Source organism: Suricata suricatta, chromosome 2 (assembly GCF_006229205.1).
Source record: "Suricata suricatta isolate VVHF042 chromosome 2, meerkat_22Aug2017_6uvM2_HiC, whole genome shotgun sequence".
NCBI classification, from domain to species: Eukaryota; Metazoa; Chordata; class Mammalia; order Carnivora; family Herpestidae; genus Suricata; species Suricata suricatta.
This window is the reverse complement of record NC_043701.1, coordinates 101,357,112-101,376,525: the sequence shown is the minus strand read 5'-3', so window position 1 is coordinate 101,376,525 and position 19,414 is coordinate 101,357,112. Positions and strand designations below refer to the sequence as shown.

At 54.0% G+C, this 19,414-nt stretch overlaps 1 protein-coding gene across 6 annotated transcripts in view; it reads right to left on the bottom strand.

The window, feature by feature from the left end:
• Positions 1 to 19,414, bottom strand: part of TNS3 (tensin 3) — a 152,685-nt gene that overhangs the window by 39,513 nt on the left and 93,758 nt on the right. For all 6 annotated transcript variants that reach the window (XM_029930773.1, XM_029930765.1, XM_029930782.1 and 3 more), the window contains 3 exons: positions 14,299 to 14,471; positions 13,384 to 13,510; positions 13,213 to 13,296 (listed from right to left, as the gene is read on the bottom strand). In XM_029930773.1, the coding sequence (XP_029786633.1) occupies positions 13,213 to 13,296; positions 13,384 to 13,510; positions 14,299 to 14,471 (384 nt within the window). The remainder of the gene's footprint in view (positions 1 to 13,212; positions 13,297 to 13,383; positions 13,511 to 14,298; positions 14,472 to 19,414) is intronic.

Genomic DNA, 19,414 nt, shown 5'->3' with positions numbered 1-19,414 from the left:
GGGGCCACACCACTCACCAGGCCTCCCTCCCAACCAGCCAGGGCAGCCAGGGACCTTCCTCCTGCTCATACTGCAGGTTTCCTTCCTGGCCACAGTGGATGCCAACATCCGCCACCTGACAGTCTAACCATCTCTCTCCAGGTCTCAGCCGGGTCCCCCTGGCTGGTGCCCTGTTCCGACAACAGGCTGCTGGCAAGCCGGAACACTAGGTTCCTCTTCTCCCTCTTCCCTGCTCCTGTCCTTCCCTCTATCTGAAAGACCAACACCCCCCCACACAAACTGGTGAAGAACTCCTATACACCCTTCAAAGCCCATTTCAAATGACCCTGCATTTTTACATGACTTGGAAACACCATCATGCTCAGTCACACGGAGGCCTATCCCCCTGTGGCCTAGCTTCCCCCGGCTTCCCAGAAAGTCCCCTCAGAGCACTAGGTGCCACATCTCCCCCCCACACACACCTGTTTCTTGCTCTCAGCCCAGCGGGAACTCTGGAGCACACCAGTGGCCCCAGGCACAAGCACACAGGGGAGCTTCCAACCACTGCCTGCCCAGCCCTCGCGTGGCCTTCTGACTCACTCATCTACCTGGTGAGAGCCGACAGGCCTGTGCCCCTCACTAGGATCCCAGGACCATCTCTCTAAGTTGCTGGCCAGGAAGACCCCCGCATCGCTGGCCCCGAGGTCCACACACGGTGCTTCCTGAGGCTTGTTTGTGTGCCTGAGGGACAGGACAGCAAAGGATGTGTCGGAAATGCCTGACCATGGCCCAGGGCAGACTCGGCTGGCGGATGGGCAGGCCCTTCCCGTGGCTCGACTGCCTGAACGGAAAAAAAGGTTAGGACGGTGCAGCCGGGCCCAGGAAGGCGCCCCAGGGGTGGGCCCGTCCTGTGGTGCCCGGCGGATGTCGCAGCGGGCTTGACATGTCCGGGACAGCTGTCAGCTGGGTGGAGCAGAAGCAGGACACGCCGTCTGCAAATGCCGTGAGGCTCTGGGGCAACTACCCCATGACCTGGGCTCTCTGGGTGGGCAGGAGTCTTACAGACACTTTAGAACCTTCTGGAGATGTGTCTGCCCTCCCTCCTTCTCCTCTTTGCTCAGGGCTCCCAATGGGGTCAGAGCTGATCTCATGGCTGTGCTGTGAGTAGCAGCTCTGCTGATGAAAAGTCAGGAAACCGTCCCCTGAAACTGCCGACCGCATCTCACAAGCCTGACCTGGGTCAGCGGGAGGACACCCTGGAGCTCACGCTCCCCTCGCTGGGCCCCGGCAGGCTCACCCTCAGTCGGTGGGGTCACAGATCAAACACAGACATGGCCCCGCACACACGGTCCAGACATCCTCCCTCTGCATGCTTGGCTCAGATGATGCCCACTGGCTCATGGGGTCCTCACCCAGCCCATATGAGCACCCTGCCCATCCAGGGTTCACCCAACAAACCAAGCAAATACCCAACACCTGGGGTATCTGCAGGATATGTCTTAGGACTTAGTCCATGACACCCCGAGGGAGACTGGGGAACTGTTCAGCAAGGGGGCCATTCACACACTAAGAGCTCCTCCTGGGTGTGCAGAAGGGGCCCCGGAGAGGAGGCTCCGGAGACGCACACGCACGTCTTGGGCAAGAGCTCTGCCCTAGAAACACAGACGCGAGGGATTTCTGGAAGGCCCTGAACGACACACATCGGACAGGGGGTTTCAGGGTGGCCCTGACTCCCTGCCCCTTCTTTCCTGGGGCTCACCTGCCCCCCAGCACCCAGAGAGGCGCTGCTTTGGGCTGCTTATGATCCAGTCCCATGACAGGCGTTTGCAGAGAAGGGATGAAAAGCAAACACTAAAAGCAACCCCTGCAAGCTCAGTGATCCTCTGACATCATGGTCACCCAGTGTAAAGGTCCTCTGACGCCTGGTCAGATCGCCCATCCGTGAGCACGCAGAACTCACCCGCGAACCCACCGGGACGCACGCTGGGCCCCCGAAAGGAAACTCTCCCTTTTTTCATGTTCCTGAATTCTTATTTCCTGGCTTCTGGGTTTTCTACAAACTTGCTCTCATTCAGAAGCACACGGGTAAGTGCTTTGCTCCAAAAGCAACGAATCCCTCAATGTGGGCCTGACCAGGCATATACGCAGGCACTAGGCATTTGAGCGTGCATTAGTCCACACCGACCATTTGTGATTGCGCGCAACAACCCCTGAAGACACACCCTAACCTGGGGGCTCAGGTGACAGCCAGGAACGAGGGCTAGAGACATCTGGCCTCCTCCGCCCTCACGACCCACCATCTCCCCACGTGTATCCAGCGATACAAGCCATCTTACCAGGTGCTCCCTGGTGCTCACCTCTGGGTGTGCTCTGTGTGCCGCCAGGGACAGAGCCTTAGTCAGAGAAATGACAGCTGTGCCTGCGTTTCCTTTTGCCCCCACCCCCAGAGGTACCCAACTGGCCACGGGGATTCCCCACCACACACGTGTCAGGGGCCACTGCAGAGTGGACAGGAGGCTGACCCACCTGTCCCGCCCCAAGACAGAGCTCAATTTTCAATTTTGATAACCGATAGGGCTCCAGAAGTGCATTTAGAATGAAAAAAACAAAACCTCACTCATGGGAAGACACATTTTTGCGAGCTTATCCTATCCACAAGCTGGAATCCGCCTTCCTTTCTCAGAGACCACCCCCAACACCATGCATGCCACAGCTCCTCTCACTGTTGTTTAAGTTTCAAAGCACAGAGTGGGGGCCCCCAGAGGCTGTCCCCAAGGCCTGGCACTGCAGGACTCAAGATGAAGGGGCCAGCAACCTCCCCCCACCTCCACCTCCAGGCCCCGCTGGGGAAACACAGAAGTTCTGTGCTCTGAGATTCAAGAACAGTCCAGTAGAGGGGGAAGAAATGAGCCGATTCAAATAAATTGGGAAAAACAAAGACCCCTCTAAGCCAAAAAGAAAGCACACAAAAGACCGCATTCATCAGGGTCGGAAACGGCCGGCTCACGTGGGCACTGCCTTGCCCGCCCGCTTGGAGGAGGCGCCTGCAAGGAAGGCCAACATGCAAGTATTTTCAGAGCAGCATTCACTTAAGTGAATGAACGCTCTCATTCCCAGGCCTGGCTGCACACGGACTCCACCAGCCCACCAGGGATGTTTATTTAAAAAAGAAAAAATTTTTTAATGTTTATTTATTTTCAAGGGAGAGATAGAGACAGAGACAGAACACAAGCAGGGGAGAAGCAGAGAGACAGGGAGACACAGAATCCAAAGCAGGCTCCAGACTCTGGGCTGTTAGTACAGAGCCCTACATGGGGCTCAAATTCACAAACCAGGAGATCATGACCTGAGCCAGGGAAGTCAGATGCTTAACTGACTGAGCCATGCAGGCACCCCAGGATGCTGATTTTCAAAGAGATTTTGAAACACTCAGCTTCTTCTTTGCTTTCTTAATCTGGGGCCTGGGTAATAGTTGCTCATCCGTAGCTGTTATTTGGGGTCAGGCGGCCCTGGTGTGCCCAGGTCAGTGTGCTAGGGTATGACACGTGTGCAGAGACATGGACACGCCCATTCAGTTCACACACATGTGCGAGCACGCCTAAACACAAACACACGATCAGTACCTACGTCCTGGTGCTTGTTTTCAGAATCTGCGAGATTCAAAGCCATCAGGGCCATCGGTAAATCTCACACACATCCACGTTCAGCACAGGCCTTTGCTCCTACTGTAAACATTCTCGTCACAAGTTCATCGCTTCAAAAGAAAAGCCAAGTCTGGTACAGGAAGGAAAGGGGATGCCTGGTGGAGGCATTTTACAATTCATGAAGCTTTAAAGAATGACACTTTTTTTTTAAACAAAAATAAAGCATCGCCTCCAAGTACTCTCCCTCACTCTCTCTCACAATGAGACATTCCTGGCTCCTCCCTCTGGCAAATGTCACCCATCTCGGCCCTTTGCCAACTCCAAGAGGTCCCAACAGCACTAAGCAAATCCCTGAACCCCGAGACCCGGGATGAAGCCCCACATGGTCGGTCCTGCCCGGAGAACAGAATACCTCCTGGTCTCAAGGCGCCCGGGGGACACAGTCAGTTACGCATCCGACTCTTGATCTCAGCTCAGGTCGTGATCTCACGGTTCATGAGTTCAAGCCCCACGTCTGGCTCTGTGGTGACTGTGCAGAGCCTACTTGGGATTCTCTCTCCCTCTCCCTCTCTCTCTCTCTCTCTCTCTCTCTCTCTCTCTCTCTCACCGTCTCTCCCTCTGTCTAACCCCCACATGCATGCTCTGTCCCATAAAAAAAATGGCCAGTTTTGTTCCATGAATTTTACTTCAGTTAAAAAAAATCTATCATGGATTAAATTTGAAGTTGCTGTACATCAGAGACAAATTTTATAATGAAACATTTCCTCATTTTATCTCACTTTGCAAACATCAGGGCTAAGTATTGGGTCAGAAACACAGTTCACGTCCTGAACTCCATCATTCGCTCTTTCTTGCATGAGGCTTGCGAGTAACTCACTCCTTCCTCAAAGTCTTAAGTTTGTTGATTTCAAGAAGCACATTCTCTACTAAAACTTTACCCAATTCCAGAGTGAGTGTGGCAAGTTCCCACCCCAACATGCAATTCTCCCAGGCAGCTGGGGGCTGCTACAGTTCGCCTTGACTCTGACACTATCTACCCGGGGAGACAGAGTCAGACCCCCCCAGGCTGGGGACTCAGTCCCCCACAACGGCCCCTCCCCCACCCCAGACGCCAGTCAGCGCGTCACCAGGGTTCTGACTGACCAGCTACAGACTAGAGGCGCCCACGACCCCTCCCTGGTTTGGTGAATTGGCTGGAGGGGCTCACAGGACTCGGGCACAGATCACTCACTAGATCTCTGGTCTGTTATAAAAGGATGTAACTCAGGAACAGAGGGAAGGGAGAGCTGCCCAGGGAACGTTCTGGAGACGGACCGCTGAGCTCCCACCCCTCCCAGGGCCCGCTGTCCCCCCATCTCCACGTGCTCACCAACCCGAAGCTCTTGGGACCCTGTCTGTTGGGGGGTTATGGGGGTTTCATTGCAAGGAGCATGACTGATGAAATCATTGGCCACTAGTGATTGATTCAATGTGCAGGCCCTCCTCCCAAGGTCGAGGGGCGGGGCTTATAGTTCCACCCTTGTAACCACGGGGACGGTCTCCCGCAGTCCCTCCCCACCCCAGGTCAGGGGGCGGGGCTGAGAGCTCCGCCCCTGGAACCAAGTGGGCGGTTTTCCTGGCAACCATCTCCCACACTTGTCAGCCGAAGAGGCACCTTTCTGCTCCTCCACGAAGGAAATCCCCAGGGGACACATGGGCGCTGTGCCAGGCCTGGGCCTGGAGCCCAGATCTGTCTTTCTTACTATAAACCACATTGCCCCAGGCTCCCATCTGGAATCGCTAAGTCTAAGGATGGTGTCCCCACGTGCACGTGTTTCCCGGGCATAACCAGGCAGGTCAGAGGCGCCTTTCACACACACTGTCACCGTCTGGGGCTGCCACTAGCGCCTGGCGCTGGGGCTGGTCCTGGAGGGTCCGGGATGGGTCAGCCCTGCCCTGCTCCGTCCTCATGGGGCTCCCTGCATCAGATGGGAACCCTCAAATAAACCTCACAGGACACCCTCCTGGGTCCGGCCCAGGCCCATGTGTCCCCTTCCATCTCCCCTATGCTTCTAGTTAACCAGCACCCCTGGTGGTACAACCTGCCTCTGGGAGAATTAAACAGTATCTGATCTGAATTCATACTTAAGTGCTGATTATTTAGGACAAGCGTTTAAATGTCCCTCGCTGTCCCTGAGCAGGCGCTGTCAGAGGAACTTACTGAGCGCCCCCCCCCCCCCGCCCCGCCAACGGCAGGAGCAGGTCACAGAGGGGCAGCTGGGCTCTGTCCCACCCCACCCCACCCCCCCCTTGCCCACCAGGCTTCTCATTCCTGCATGTCCCAGTTATCTGGCTTGTTCACTGTAGAGGGGCTGGTGCCTGGTGAGGCATGAAAGTCAGGGGGCTCTGCCGGCCAGGCCACCACTCAAACCAGGTGGCCAGAGAGCCCGGAGGTAAACGGGAGCACAGGACCTGTGGCCCAGGGAGCAGAGAGTTCACACTGAACCCCGTGCCACATGGCAGGGTGGGCCTCACCTGCAACAGAGTCCCTCCGTGACCAAACGGAACTCAGGGTCCTGGGAGCCCCTTCTCCAGAGGCCTGGCCTCTGGCCTTAGATGTCTGTCCTTGAAGGACCCTGATGTGGCCAGGATTCTGCAAAGTCATCCCCACCCTGGGTCCAAGCCTCTGCCCTCCAGCAGCAAGAATCCTGCTGGGCCAGTTTGGCAAAGATTCCCCTTGCCTGGCTCTCGGTAACTTTCCACCCACTGACCTGTCCCAGGGCTAAAGTGCAGCACAGATCTCACCTCGGTCTCTTCCCCACCCGGACCTGGTGCTCACCACCCTCCCTCCTCCACCAGTCCTGTGGGCTGTCCGGGAAGTCACCTGGTGGGGCACAGGGAGGCTTCTGCGCAGTAAACAGCTCCGCTGTGTGCTGACTAAAACAAAGCCAGAACATCACTGATACTGTAATGGTCACAGCAACACAATCTGAAACCTGCTGTTTCTCCTTGAGCCTGGAGAGCACTTAGCCCTGCTCGTCCTTCAAACTTGCAGACCTCCTCTCAGGCAACAACCAGTAGGAACTGGCCGAGCTCACGCGGTCCTCTTGTGGGGTCTTCGCCCGCACTGGGATCCCCAGATCCGACCTCACTCACACCCTGCACCTGGGCGGGGGGGGGGGGGGGGGGCTGGTGGTACCCAAGTGCCCAGTGCATGCGAGTGGACCGCACCCACGTCTACTCACCACCAAGGACTCCCTTATTTACACTTTAACTTGTCATCATATAGAATTCTAAACACATACAGAAGGGGGCAGAACTGTATGATAAACCTCTGTGGAAACTGCCCCTCACCCAGTCCACCAGCAGCTGATACTCTTTCAACCACACCCACACCATCTCCCCCAGTGGGAGGTACTCGGAATTTGTGAGTTTGAGCCCCTTGTAAATTCACACACAGCTGTCAAGCATCACACAGGGATGCCCTGTACCCTTTTGTTGCAATAAAAATTATATTTGTCTATAACTTTTAAAATTTAAATGCAAGTTAGTTAACATAGAGTGTAGTTATCAGTTTCAGTAGAACCCAGTGATTCATCACTTACATACGACACCCAGTGCGCATCCCAGCAGGTGCCCTCAATGCCCATCCCCCATCTCGCCCACCCCCTCAACCACCTCCCCTGCATCAACCCTCACTTTGTTCTCTGTAGTTTAATCTCTTATAGTTTGCTTCCCTGTTTTGATCTTCCTGTTCTTTCTCTTCCCCTATGTTCATCTGTTGTGTTTCTTAAATTCCACATGAGTGAAATCACATGATATCTTTCCCTGACTTATTTCACTCCGCATAATACCCTCCAGTTCCATCCACGCTGGTGCAAATGGAAAGATGTCCTTCTTTTTCATCACTGAGTAGTATTCATTCCATTGTGTATATAAACCACATCTTCTTTATCCATTCATCCTACCCTACGACCCAGCAACTGCACTACTTTGGAATTTATCCAAAGGATACAAAAATGCTGATCCAAGGGGCGCCTGGGTGGCTCAGTCTGTTAAGCATCGGACATCAGCCCAGGTTATGATCTCACAGTTGACTCACAAGTTCAAGCCCCGAGTTGGGCTCTGTGCTGACAGCTCAGAGCCTGGAGCCTGCTTCAGATTCTGTATTTCCCTCTCTCTCTGCCCCTCCTCTGCTTGTGCTCTCCCTCTCTCAAAAGTAAATAAACTTAAATAAAGAAATAAATAATAAGGGAAAGGCTGAATAAATTTTTTAAAATGCTGATTCAAAGAGGCACATGTGCCCCGATGTTTATAGCTATGGGCAATAGCCCTATCCTCCTTATCCACTTTGCCCCAAAGGCAGAATGTTACAGAAGGACACCAGGACCTTGACATTGGTACAGCCAACATAGGTAATGTCCCCAACCACAAGAGCCCCTTGAGTGCCCTTCCCCACCCTTTCCACCTGTAACCCCTAGAAAACACTATGGTTTCCCTTCTATGGTTCTGCATGGCAAGGATGTTACAGAAGTGGAACCATGCAGTATATCAACTTTGGGAATGACTTTGCTCTGGAAATCCCAGGTGATTCCATGTTATCAGGACTTGGCTGGGTTCCACCGTGAGGATGGAGCCCACACCATGTGACCATCCATCTGCTGAAGGACACCTAAGCTGTTTCCAGCCATGGGCTACTAAAAACAGAGCCACTATAAACTCCTGCAGAGGGGTTTTTGAGTGACTGGAAATCTATTTCTTCAGAATTAAAACTCAGGGGGTTCCACTCCCAAATCACAGGTAGTAGCCTGTGTAGTTCTAGGTTTGTTTTTTTTTTTAGAAAGTACCAGACCATTTCCCACAGAGAGGTGGCACCATTTTACACCCCCCACCAGCAGTAAAAGAAACTTCTGTTTCTCCACATCTTCACCAGCATTTGGTGCTGACAATATTTTTTATTTTTCTCATTCTGCTAGGTCCGTAGTGATTCCTCACTGTGGTCTACACTAGCATCTCGCTTCACATGCTTATCTGCCGTCTGCTTATCCACCTCAGTGGATAATTTTAACCCAAATTCTGATCGGATTGTTTGTCAGTACGTAGAGGGCAAATACTTTCTCTCAGTCTGTTGTTTCCCCTTCAACCTCTTCACAGTCTCTTCCTGAAGCAAACTTTCAATTTTGATGGAGTCCGACTTTATCAATCTTCCCCTATGGATTGCGCTTTGGGGGCTAACTCTTGCTTAGCCTGGGATCCCAAAGATCTTCTCTTTGTTTTTCCTAAATGTTTTATAGCTTTATGTTTCAGTTTGCAATCCATCTTAGGCTAATTTTTGTCTAAGATACAAGACTTTGGTTGATGTGTTTTTTGTTTTGCTTTGTTTTGTTTTTTGACTGTGAGTTCCCAGTGGCTCCATTGGTGAAAAGGCTGGTTTTTATTCATTGACTCGCTTTTTTGCACCTTTTCCAAAAGAAATCAGTTGGGCATATTTGTGGGGGTGTATTTTGTGGTTTTCCATGCCTTTCCATTGGTCTTGTGACTGTCCCTTACACAGTCCTGATTACTGTGGTGACCCAGAAAGTCTAGAAAATGAGTTCACCCATGCCTCCTACTTTATTCTTTTTCAAAATTATCTTAGCTATACTAGTTCCTTTGCATTTCCACATGAATTTCAGAATGATCTTGTCTAGATCTTATCCGCCCCCCCCCCCAAAAAAAACCTTGCTGGTATTTTTATAGGAGTTGTGTTAAAACTATACATCAGTTTGAGAAGAATTCCTTTCTTCACCAGAATGAGTCTCCAACTCATGAACACAGTATATCTCTCCATTATTTAGATCTTTTTTTATTTCTTTCACCAACACTGTGGAGTTTTCAACATGAGCCTTGCAGGTTTTCTTGGGTTTACGCCTTAGGACCTCACTTTTTCGATCTATTATAAATAGGACTGTATACTGTGTTGAGGTCTGTCTGTACCCATTTACTGCGAGTGTACGGAACTGTGATTGATTCTTGTGTGTTTCTCTGGTGTCTTGCTAACAGCCAACTCCACTTAATTGTTCTAGGAAAATTTTTAAAGATTCCTTGGAATTCTCCACAAAGATAAATCATGAATCTGCCACAAAGGACAGTTTTATTTCTTCCCTTCCACTCTGTTGTCCTGTATTTCCGTTTCTTGCACGATGCCCCCTGCAGAATTTCCAGCATTGCGTGTGAGCTGCAGGGTTTTTTTAGATTCTTTTTCTGAGGCTGAGGAAGCTCCCCTCTTAGCTATTCTGCCGGGATTTTATTGTCATGAACAGATGTGAATTTTGTCAAAAAAACTTCCTTTGCATAGATGAGTATAACATCAAGTGATTTTTCTTCTTTATCCACTAAGTATGATGGATTACACTGACGGACAGTGAAAGAGCTCTGCATCCTTAAAATAAATCCCAGTTGGTCAAGGTGCGTAATTTTTTAGATATACTATGAATCTATTCCCTTATGTTTGGTTAAGGGATTTTGCGTCTGTTCATGACGGATAACGGTCTATCTTTTCCTTTTGTTGTCTGCGTCTGGGTTTGGTATCAGGATAACCCTGACTTCATAGGATGAATTCTATGTTTCTAGAAGGGGTTATGTAGAACTAGTGCTTAATTCTTCTTTAAATGTTTGGTATAATTCTCCAGTGAAACCATTGGGGCCTGGAGATTTCTTTTGGGGGAACATGTGTAAATTATGAATTCAATTTCCTTGATAGTTACGTGGCATCACATGGTCTGTTTCAAGTTGGGCGAGTGGTCACGGTGCGTTCTCATTGCTAACCACCGGGTGCAGAGCCGCGGTCCTGACTCTGTCACAGGGTCTGCGGTGATGGGCCCGCTTCACGGCTGACATCACTAATCTGTGTCTTCCCCCTCTCTGTCTTTAGAGAGATCTGCCAACGTTCCTGATCTCAAAGAACCTGCTCTTTTTTCATTTGCTTTTTTTTTCTTGTTCGGTAATTTCACTGATCTCTGTTTATATTATACATTATCTACTACACTATTTTAATCTCAATGCTTCTGCTTATATGTATCCTTTTCATCCAACCCTCCGTTGCAGACAACGTGTATGCTTACAGCCGTGAACTTTCCCATCAGCACGGTGGTTGAGGTCTGTCCCACGCATTTTGAAATGTTTTCCATTCGCTGTGTTCAGGTCAAGGTGTTTTGGAGCTTCTCATGGACCCATGGATTACAGGCTGCTTCATCTCCAGGCGATTGGGAATTCTCCCACTCCTGGCCTCCAGGTGGGCTCCCTTTCGGGCAGAGCACGAAGCCAGTGTGGCATGCATTCTCCCCGTTCTGTGGTTTCACGAAGGCCCAGGACGCAGTCCCTGGGATTCCATGGTCCCGGCACCCACGGCTAGTCTGCCTTCTCCCCTCCACGATTCAGCCTGCTGGCACCTGTTCCATGCAGACCACCAGGTGTGCGTCGCACCTCAAGGGAGGAACAGGGAAGATGGCCTCACTCTGTGCCAGGATGCCAGCACCACTCTCTGGCTGTGGACCTAAAGCATATCCTCTCTTCTATCCACATGGTGGCATCTGGCTTTAAATGACACAGAACCAGGCCTTATGGCCGATGCCTTGCAGACCCCACCCGCCACAGCACATGGGCTGCAAACGAGGCACTGCTGTACTTGAAGATGAAGAAACCAGGTCAGAGCATGGTGAGTCAGAGACACGGTTCTTCCATGAAGGGACTCAAATCCCAGCCCTCTGAGGCCTTCCTGTGCCTTCCCAGCACTGACAGGATGTCACTCCCAGTCCAGCTGTGGAAAGGGAAAATGGAGCCCTATCTACGCTGACAACTTGGATCAAAAAGCCCCCAGCTGGGGAGTGAGGCTGACCTGCAATAACTGAAGTCACCCGTGGTCCGGGGGAGTCACCCGCCGTCCAATCTGTGTGTGGCATGTGGGACCAACCCCATCGGGACGGCCGGATTAAAATTCCAGAAGACTCACACGTGTTCTTAGGATGAAATACGTTCCCTTTAACGTGTTCTCCCACAGGGATATTGACATAGGGAAGCCACATCAGACGACCCAATGACTGCACTGGTGCCATGTGCCACATCTGCCCCGCCCATGCCGTGCATACCAACCTCAATCCCCTCCCCCCCGCCTTTCTCAAGTTCTAAAAGGGTTCGATATTCCCTTGATGCGCCTCCACATGGTGACCCCAGAGGCCAAGTTGGGGGCTACTGCTCAACCAGAAGGTTCTTTCCGGCATGTTCTGTCCTAGGGCTGATCATCTATGTCCCTAACAAAGTTGCTCTCCAAACACCGACATGAGCCCTCAGCTGTCGTGGACTGGGGAGGGGCGGGGAATGATGTCCTTGTGTTTACTGCCATCTGCGTCATTCCCAGACAGAACGGCCTCCTGCTGCGTGATGCTCACAGGACACACACATGCAACAGTGCCGCACACCCTGTCCCTACTCCCTGCTCACTCTCACCTGCTAGAAAGGCTGGCAGTGTGACCACTGGGCTCTGCGCAGACAGAGACGCACGTGTGGTCCTGGAGCCACAGGGAGACTTGGGGAGAAGAACCAGCCCTTCCTCTAAATGACACACAGACCTGGTTTTCTCCAGGAAAATAAGGACAGGGCTTCTGCTGTCTCCCAACAACCACCGCTGCGGAAGGAGGCAGGACTTAGGTCCTCCCTGGAGAAGTGTGCGGGAGGACCATTCAGGGAGGCTTCTCCCCCCGGGAGAAAGCCAGAGGCAGAAGGAATCCACATCATAGACAAGAAAGACTTTCAAATGCACCTGGGGGCAGGGGGTGCCCAGGAGGCTCAGTCAGTTAAGCGTCTGACTTCAGCTCAGGTCATGATCTCACAGTTCCTGAGTTTAAGCCTGGCTCAGGGCTGGGGGCTGACAGCTCAGAGCCTGCATGGAGCCTCCTTAGGATTCTGCGCCCCCCGTCTCTTTCTCTGCCCCTCCCCTGCATGCTTTCTCTGAAAAATAAACACATATTTTAAAAAAGTAATAAGTGCAGTAGGGCTCCAGCTACAGCCCCTCTCCATGTACCTGAGGTCAGCCCATCCTGGACCCTCAAGTGGGGTGGGGTCGGGGTCCCTAGGAAGGGATGTGGAGTGGCCCAGGCCCCATCACTGCTGCTCAGCCACCGTCCCCTCCCCAGGGCTCGTATGTCCTACTTGAACACCATGCCCCGCGGCGGAAGTGTCCGGGGGTGAAAGAGACCCGTCCTGGAAGTTGTTGCCCACCCTGAGCAGATCCAGGCCAGCATGCAGGGGGGGGGTCTCTGACCGTGCCCTGCCGAGGAGCAGGGAGCTCGCTGGCCTTGGGGGCCCAGTTCCTCTGTAAAGGGCAGGCCTTCCAGCCTCTAGGTAGGGAGGAGTGGACAAGCAGAGACACCCCGCCCCAGAGCCAACGGCCCCTCCCACCTTGCTTGAGTGGCAGGTGACCCCCGACAGTCCGCAGAGTCGCACCCACTGGACGCAGGCGGCGTCACCCCCCGCCGACAGCCTCCTCCGTTCCCAGACTCCAGGGATTGGACACCCGCGAGAAGGTTTGAGCGTGAGACACCCACGCACAGGGGAGCGGATGACGGACTCTTACCGTGAGCTCCTCTGTACAGACCGCTGGCGTTGGCCACCTGCGGCCCGGGCGGGCTGAACGGCGCATAACGTGGGGGCGTCGTCACTGGGAAAGAAAGCAGAGCGGAACCCTCTTGGCTGCGTCCTGCCCGACGGGGTGCCCCGCCCGCCACGAGGGTGGCTCCGTTCTTACCGTAAGGTGTTTCTGGGGACACGGGAAATGCCGGCGTGGGGGAGGGCGAGTCACTGCCACTTTTGGTTGGAGAGAAGTTCCTGCCGCTGAGCCCATCAGGGTCTTGGGGGTACGTGGCCACCGCTATCTGGAAGTTGCACAGAGACTCAGGTGAAGGCCACCTCCTGATGGCGGACCGGCCCACAGTCTGGGGACAGGAGCCTGAGTCCCTGTTTCACGGTCCACAGCTGGCAGCTATGGAAAACTGGGAAGAACTTCAGTAACATGAAGGAAGAGGGACATCGCTGTGGCCCGTCCACCCTCAGACACACGGAGCTGGCAGAGACTGCTGGGCTCCACGGCAAAGAGGATAAAAATCATCACTACCTGTAGCATGCCCACAGTACATCAAAGTACACACACAAGTCTGGAAGGTCTCATCCCAAATGTCTGTCTTATCTATTTCAGGCTCCAACCCACCACCACCACCCCTCCAACGTGCCCAGACAAGGAAGAAGGCATGGATGGGGAGGGAAGGGGACGGGCTCACTGTTCAGGGTTCCAACCCGTCCACCTGCAGTATCTTAGCAACACCCCCCTCCAAAGATGCTCCATGGATCCCACCACCGGGCCCCACACCCACACTGACCCACTTCCTTCCCGGGGAGTCTGCGTGCTCCTGGCCACCGCCGTCTACCTTCGGCCACCATACACTCCCTTCCGCCTCACCCCACTGTGGGGTCAGGGCGCAGAGGCTCAGAGGAGCCCACGCAGCCACGCTGTGCCCTCTGGGGAGGGCTGTGTGCCTGAGCTCTCCCCACCACACTCCTGCCTTTCCAGGAGGAACCCCATCTGCGAGTTGGGAGGGATTCTGGGGTGTCAACGGGACCATGATTGTGAAGCATGCAGGCCAAGCCATCAGCTGGCAGTGCATACCTCCTTGGCGTCCGGCGGAGACAGGAAAGGTGCCACGCTTGGGGCCTGCTCCGCACCCGGGGTCTTTCCCCATCCGCACTTGGGGAAGGCCGGCTGCCCTGTGCCATCGTTGTCATACTGCCCGAGGCTCAGCTTCCGGAATCTTCCGCCTAGTGGCTCGTCCCCTGGAGAGCCTGACAGAGAGACAAGTGGGCTGCAGGTGATCTTACTACGGCCAGGTACACAGCCCTTACTTAAGACTCGACCAAAATTTCTCAAGTATGCTTCCTGGTTTTTTTCACTTTTTGTTTCTTCTAGTTCCAGAACATTTTCATCTCCCCAAAAAAAAAACCCCTCGTCCCATGCCCCACCCTCCATTCCTGGCAGCCGCTGTGGACTTGCCCATTCTGGATGTTTCTTATAAACGAATCCCACACAAGGTGTCCTTTGCTGTCTAGCTTCTGTCATTGAGTGTGGTGCCCCAGCTTGCCACTGTCTGACCCACCTCCCTTCATTTCTGGTTTCTCCCAGGAAGGACCTTTGTGCACCTGAAGCCAGGATGGACTCTCCTCCCCGCCCCGCCTCCGCTCGCCAAAGGCTCACGGAGAACCCTTGGTGGCTTGAACATGACCTGGCCAGGCCCCTCCTTGGCCGCAGGCGCCTGAACGTTTATGACCCAAGACCCTTCACCCCGATCCATCTTGCCCTTCTCAGGCCATCGAGGTCCACTTTGGGGTCAGATTGCTTTCATTTTGCATTACGACAGCCAAGGACGTGTAATGACTCAGAACAGAGACACAGAATGTTTCCCTGACTCACAAACATGCCCATGTATGTACCGCCTGCACAGACATTTCCTTTCCTCAGACGCTGTCCTGCCTCTTTACCTCTGCGTCCCGGCAGCCCCCTATTTGCTTGTGCGCTTGGCCCTGGCATACATGGGCGGTGACGTCACATCTGTTAACTTGTACGCCCTTCATTTCATGCCTGGGCGGCGCTGCTGGCTCAGGGAGACACAGGGGCTGCTGTAAGCAGATGTGTGCCCGACAGGGGTGTCCTTGCCCTCGAGGTGCACAAGGCGGCACTGCCAGAAATCAGCAGCTCCTGCAAGCGAGCCCCCCCCACCCAGAGTCAGCATCGGACACGCCCACTGCACTGGGAAAGGACTGGACAGGGGTCCAATTGCAGGTGAGCACCAGGGACCTATGGACCTGTCCTTTGCACGAATCAATATCTCTTGCTTCCAAGCCTGTAGCAGCACGGTCCAGCCAGCCACTGAGGGCCTGCTGCCGGAACGGGGTCCAGGCCATGCACGATAGAAGGGAGGGCGTTTTTAGGGTGTGATCCGCACGGAAGCATCTCATGAAAGTTCCCCTTCCCAAAGAGGCACAGCCAAGGACCTTCATCCCGGGGGGAACACTCCTGGAGAAACAGGGCAGGTGGGAGATGCAGCCACGGCGCCAGGATGGGCCAGCAGAAGAGATCCCTGTCCAGTGGGCAGGGCAAGCCAAGAGGGAGAGGGGGGGCCAGGCTGACCCCACTACAGCCTTGGGCCACACCTGGATGAGACGCAGATTGTCTTTGAGGAGGAAGGTTTCCCTCCACCCCGCCGTGTACTGCTCAGCCGCTTCCCATCCCGGGATACATCTCCAAGGCTCTCCTGCTACAGAATAGATTCCATGCCAGGGTGACAGTCTCTCTGCTTAGGGCCAGAGCCCGAGACTGCACCACTTCTGGGGGCCGGGGCTGCCGGAGCTCAGCGGGATGCACAGCCCAGCAAGGTCAGGACAGTATCCCCAGAGGCAGACACACTGGCGGCCCGCCCGTCAGTCATCAGGCAAACTCAAAGGCAGGCCATCTGCCAGGAGGGCCTCCCTGGGACTTGACCTTAATGAGGTCCAAACCTACTCCCCGAACTGTGTGAAGAACTTGCTCCATCAATCCAGTGGTACCCACAGATTTCCTTTTCAGGGAGGAAGTCAAATCCAGGGAAAGAAGAAAAAGAGAGACCAAATGAAGGCAGGAGAGATGCTCCGAGCTAAAGCTGCATGGCGGAGGCACCAGCAGGTGGGCTCAGCCCCCGACAAGGAGGGGTTAGTTCTGAGAAGGCTCCCCCATGGGGTCTCTGCAGCCAAAGAGCCCCCCGGACATCCACTGTCCCCATGTGCCCCCTGCCCTGTTCCAGCCCTCACCCCTGTTCAGACACCCTCCCGCCCGCCCCTGTGCTAAAATGCACCTGATTCCTGCCACCCCCAGCCAGTAGCCAAGGTGCTGGGACCTCACCATGCTGGAATGGATGCAGAAAATACAGCAACCCAGGGCCACAGAGTCAGCGAAAATCCCTGGGGATGTACACGTCCACCCACCAGCTCTGGTCACATTCTCACTGTGGTCTCCACAGAATGGGGGGAATCAGGGGCAACTCTTCCTTTACAGAATGCCGTGAGTCTGCCCCAGCCAGGGACCTGCTTCTCCTCCCAACATGTGGCACGTAGCCTGCCATGTGATGGTCACACAATCCCAGCGGTCCCTATGCTGGGCATGCACCTGTTTTCAGTCTCCTTTCTTCCCACCACTGGACATTACTTACCAGGCTTAAGGTGGGGATAGGTGTCCCCAGGAGACCCCTCCTTGCCACTCCCAAACACCAGCCGGTCTTATTTTTGCAACTGTAGTTGATTTCTAGGGACAGGGAGGTACTGGGGTCAAGGACAGGGAAACACCTCCTGGCCTGCACACCTTGAGCTGTCAGGCCAGGCGCGAGGAGGCTCAGACCCTGGGGGATGCAGGAGCTCGCTGGGCCTCGACAGAAGCAATGCTCGGTCATTCAGGCTCTCAGGGACATGTAGGGACAGAGCCTTGCTGCCATCAGGCCATGCAGACTTAAGAGGAACAAGACAGAAGGCGGCCTCAGTCCCCCACGTGCCCAGCCACCCGGTCTACGGAAGATGCAACTTACACCAGCCATCACCAGAAGGTGGGGTGAGGGGCAGGGCAGGGCAATTCCCGGGGGATTGAGGACAGTCCTGAGGTGGGCACCTGGACTGGACGACCCTGCTGGGCCCTGCAGAGGCAGACGGTTCGGGCAAAGACAGTGGGGCGCTCACAAAGTACACCAGGACTGAATCCGGCCTGACCTGGGAGATCAGCCCCATGGTCACCAATGTGCCTACCGGGCCCACAGAGGTGCAAGAGGGGACTTGCTCAGATAACCCACTAAAAAACTGGGTTCAAAAAACCCAGGAGCTGCTCAGCAGCTCTGTACTGGTTCCTAAGTTCACTGAACTCCCAATTATGCAAATCACTAGCCAAGGGCAGCAGGTACCATCTGAACCCACGTCTGTCTTCCCTGCCACACCAGGGCGATTCTGACTTATGGAGGGGACCGTCTGATCTGCTCTACCCAGGACTTAAGATCCTACAAGGTGGGGTCACAGCTCCTCCTCCCCTCTCCCAAGGCTTGTAGTGGGACAGGAAGGAAGACTCACCGCCCAGAGACTGAGACGGTAGGGGAATTGCCTTCGGGTGGAGCTCTCCAGCCTCACCTAGCACTGGGTCAGCCCTCCACGGCCCAGGGCCCACACCCAGTTAGCACCACAAACCGAAAACAGCCTTTCACAAAGGGGCGGCACATTAGAATCGCATTAAAATTCCTGGTGTGCAGACCTCACCCCATTCCCAAGAAGCCTGCGGGAGTAGGGCTCTGAGAAAGGCTTTGTTTAGAACCTCTCCGTGGGGGGCATCGACCCGGATTTGCACTGTAGTTACGTGGGTGGGGAGCATTTAGCATAGTTGTGATCTATCGCAACCCGGGTCACCTCAACCTGGCTCTCTGGGGGTGGAAGAGGCCAAACTCCGGATCTGAAGAGGAGACGGAAACCCATCGCCTTCTAGAACAGCACGTTTATCTCCCACCTGGGCCACCAGAAGGCAAGGTGCCTTCAGCTCTGTATCTGTCTTTATACAAGCAGAGAAGAATGAGGCCCTGCATCATATGGGCCTGCACAGAGGGTTCTGGAAACACCCTTGCATTCTTCACAGCAAAAACAAACAACCTCCAAAGATGGCCCCACAGTGTGTTTGGGGCCTTCTGACTTCAGCTCATTCAATGAAACACACACATCGTCTCCGGAGAGAGTGGAGGAGGTCACAAGCCGTGTGACAAGTAAAGGCCCCCCCTTCCACGCTCAAAGCTCCCAGGGGGGCACGACTGGCTTCATTTCTGCCTTAACGGAAACAGATTAGTACCCCAGTCCCTTCCACCTGCAGGGCTATATTCCCAAGATCTAAGAGGCATTTGTTAGAAACACCTAGTGATGGGGTGCCCGAAGGACTCAGTCAGTTAAGCATCCGACTCTTGGTTTAGGCTCAGGGCATGATCTCATGGTTTGTGAGTTCAAGCCCTGCCTCATCAGGTTCTGGGCTCTCTCTCTCTGTCTGCCCCTCCCCCGCTCCCTTCTCTCTGTCTTTCACTCAGAATAAGGAAACTTCAAACAATTTATAAATTAAAAAATAAAATTCCTAGTGCTGACGAACGCTCTGGACCACAGCACAAACACTTCAGCAACACAGACCTCTGCTTCTGGGGCTGTTTCCACCCTCTCTGCCCCCAGCCCAGACTCCGGAGAGCTCCCCAGGAACCAGCTGTCACTGGACGAAGGACAGCAAGGGGCCAGTGAGGCAGGCCTGTCTCTCTGCATTGCGACGCTGAAAACCCCTTCCACTGGGGACACAGAAACACTAGGGTGGGTAGCGCTTCTTCGGAGAAAGCTGGCTTAAAAGGGAAACGGTGTGTTTGAAAAGCTAGGGAGTCTCTCCTTCCAGGATGAGAAACTTTAGCAATACGCCTCTGATGTTTTACTCCCACTAAGCTAGGACTTAAAGCACAGAGGAGAAAAGGCACATAGTAACCAAAAGGCAAGACCGTTCCTGGACTCACAGGAAACTTCAAGTGTTTTTTTTTTAACATTTCTTTTTGAGAGAGAGAAAGAGAGAGAGAGAGAGAGCACTCGAACAGAGGAGGGGCAAAGAGGGAGGCACAGACTCCGAAGCAGGCTCCAGGCTCTGAGCTGTCCGCACAGAGCCTGACTCAGGACTCGAACCCACGAACTGGGAGATCATGACCTGAGCCGATGTC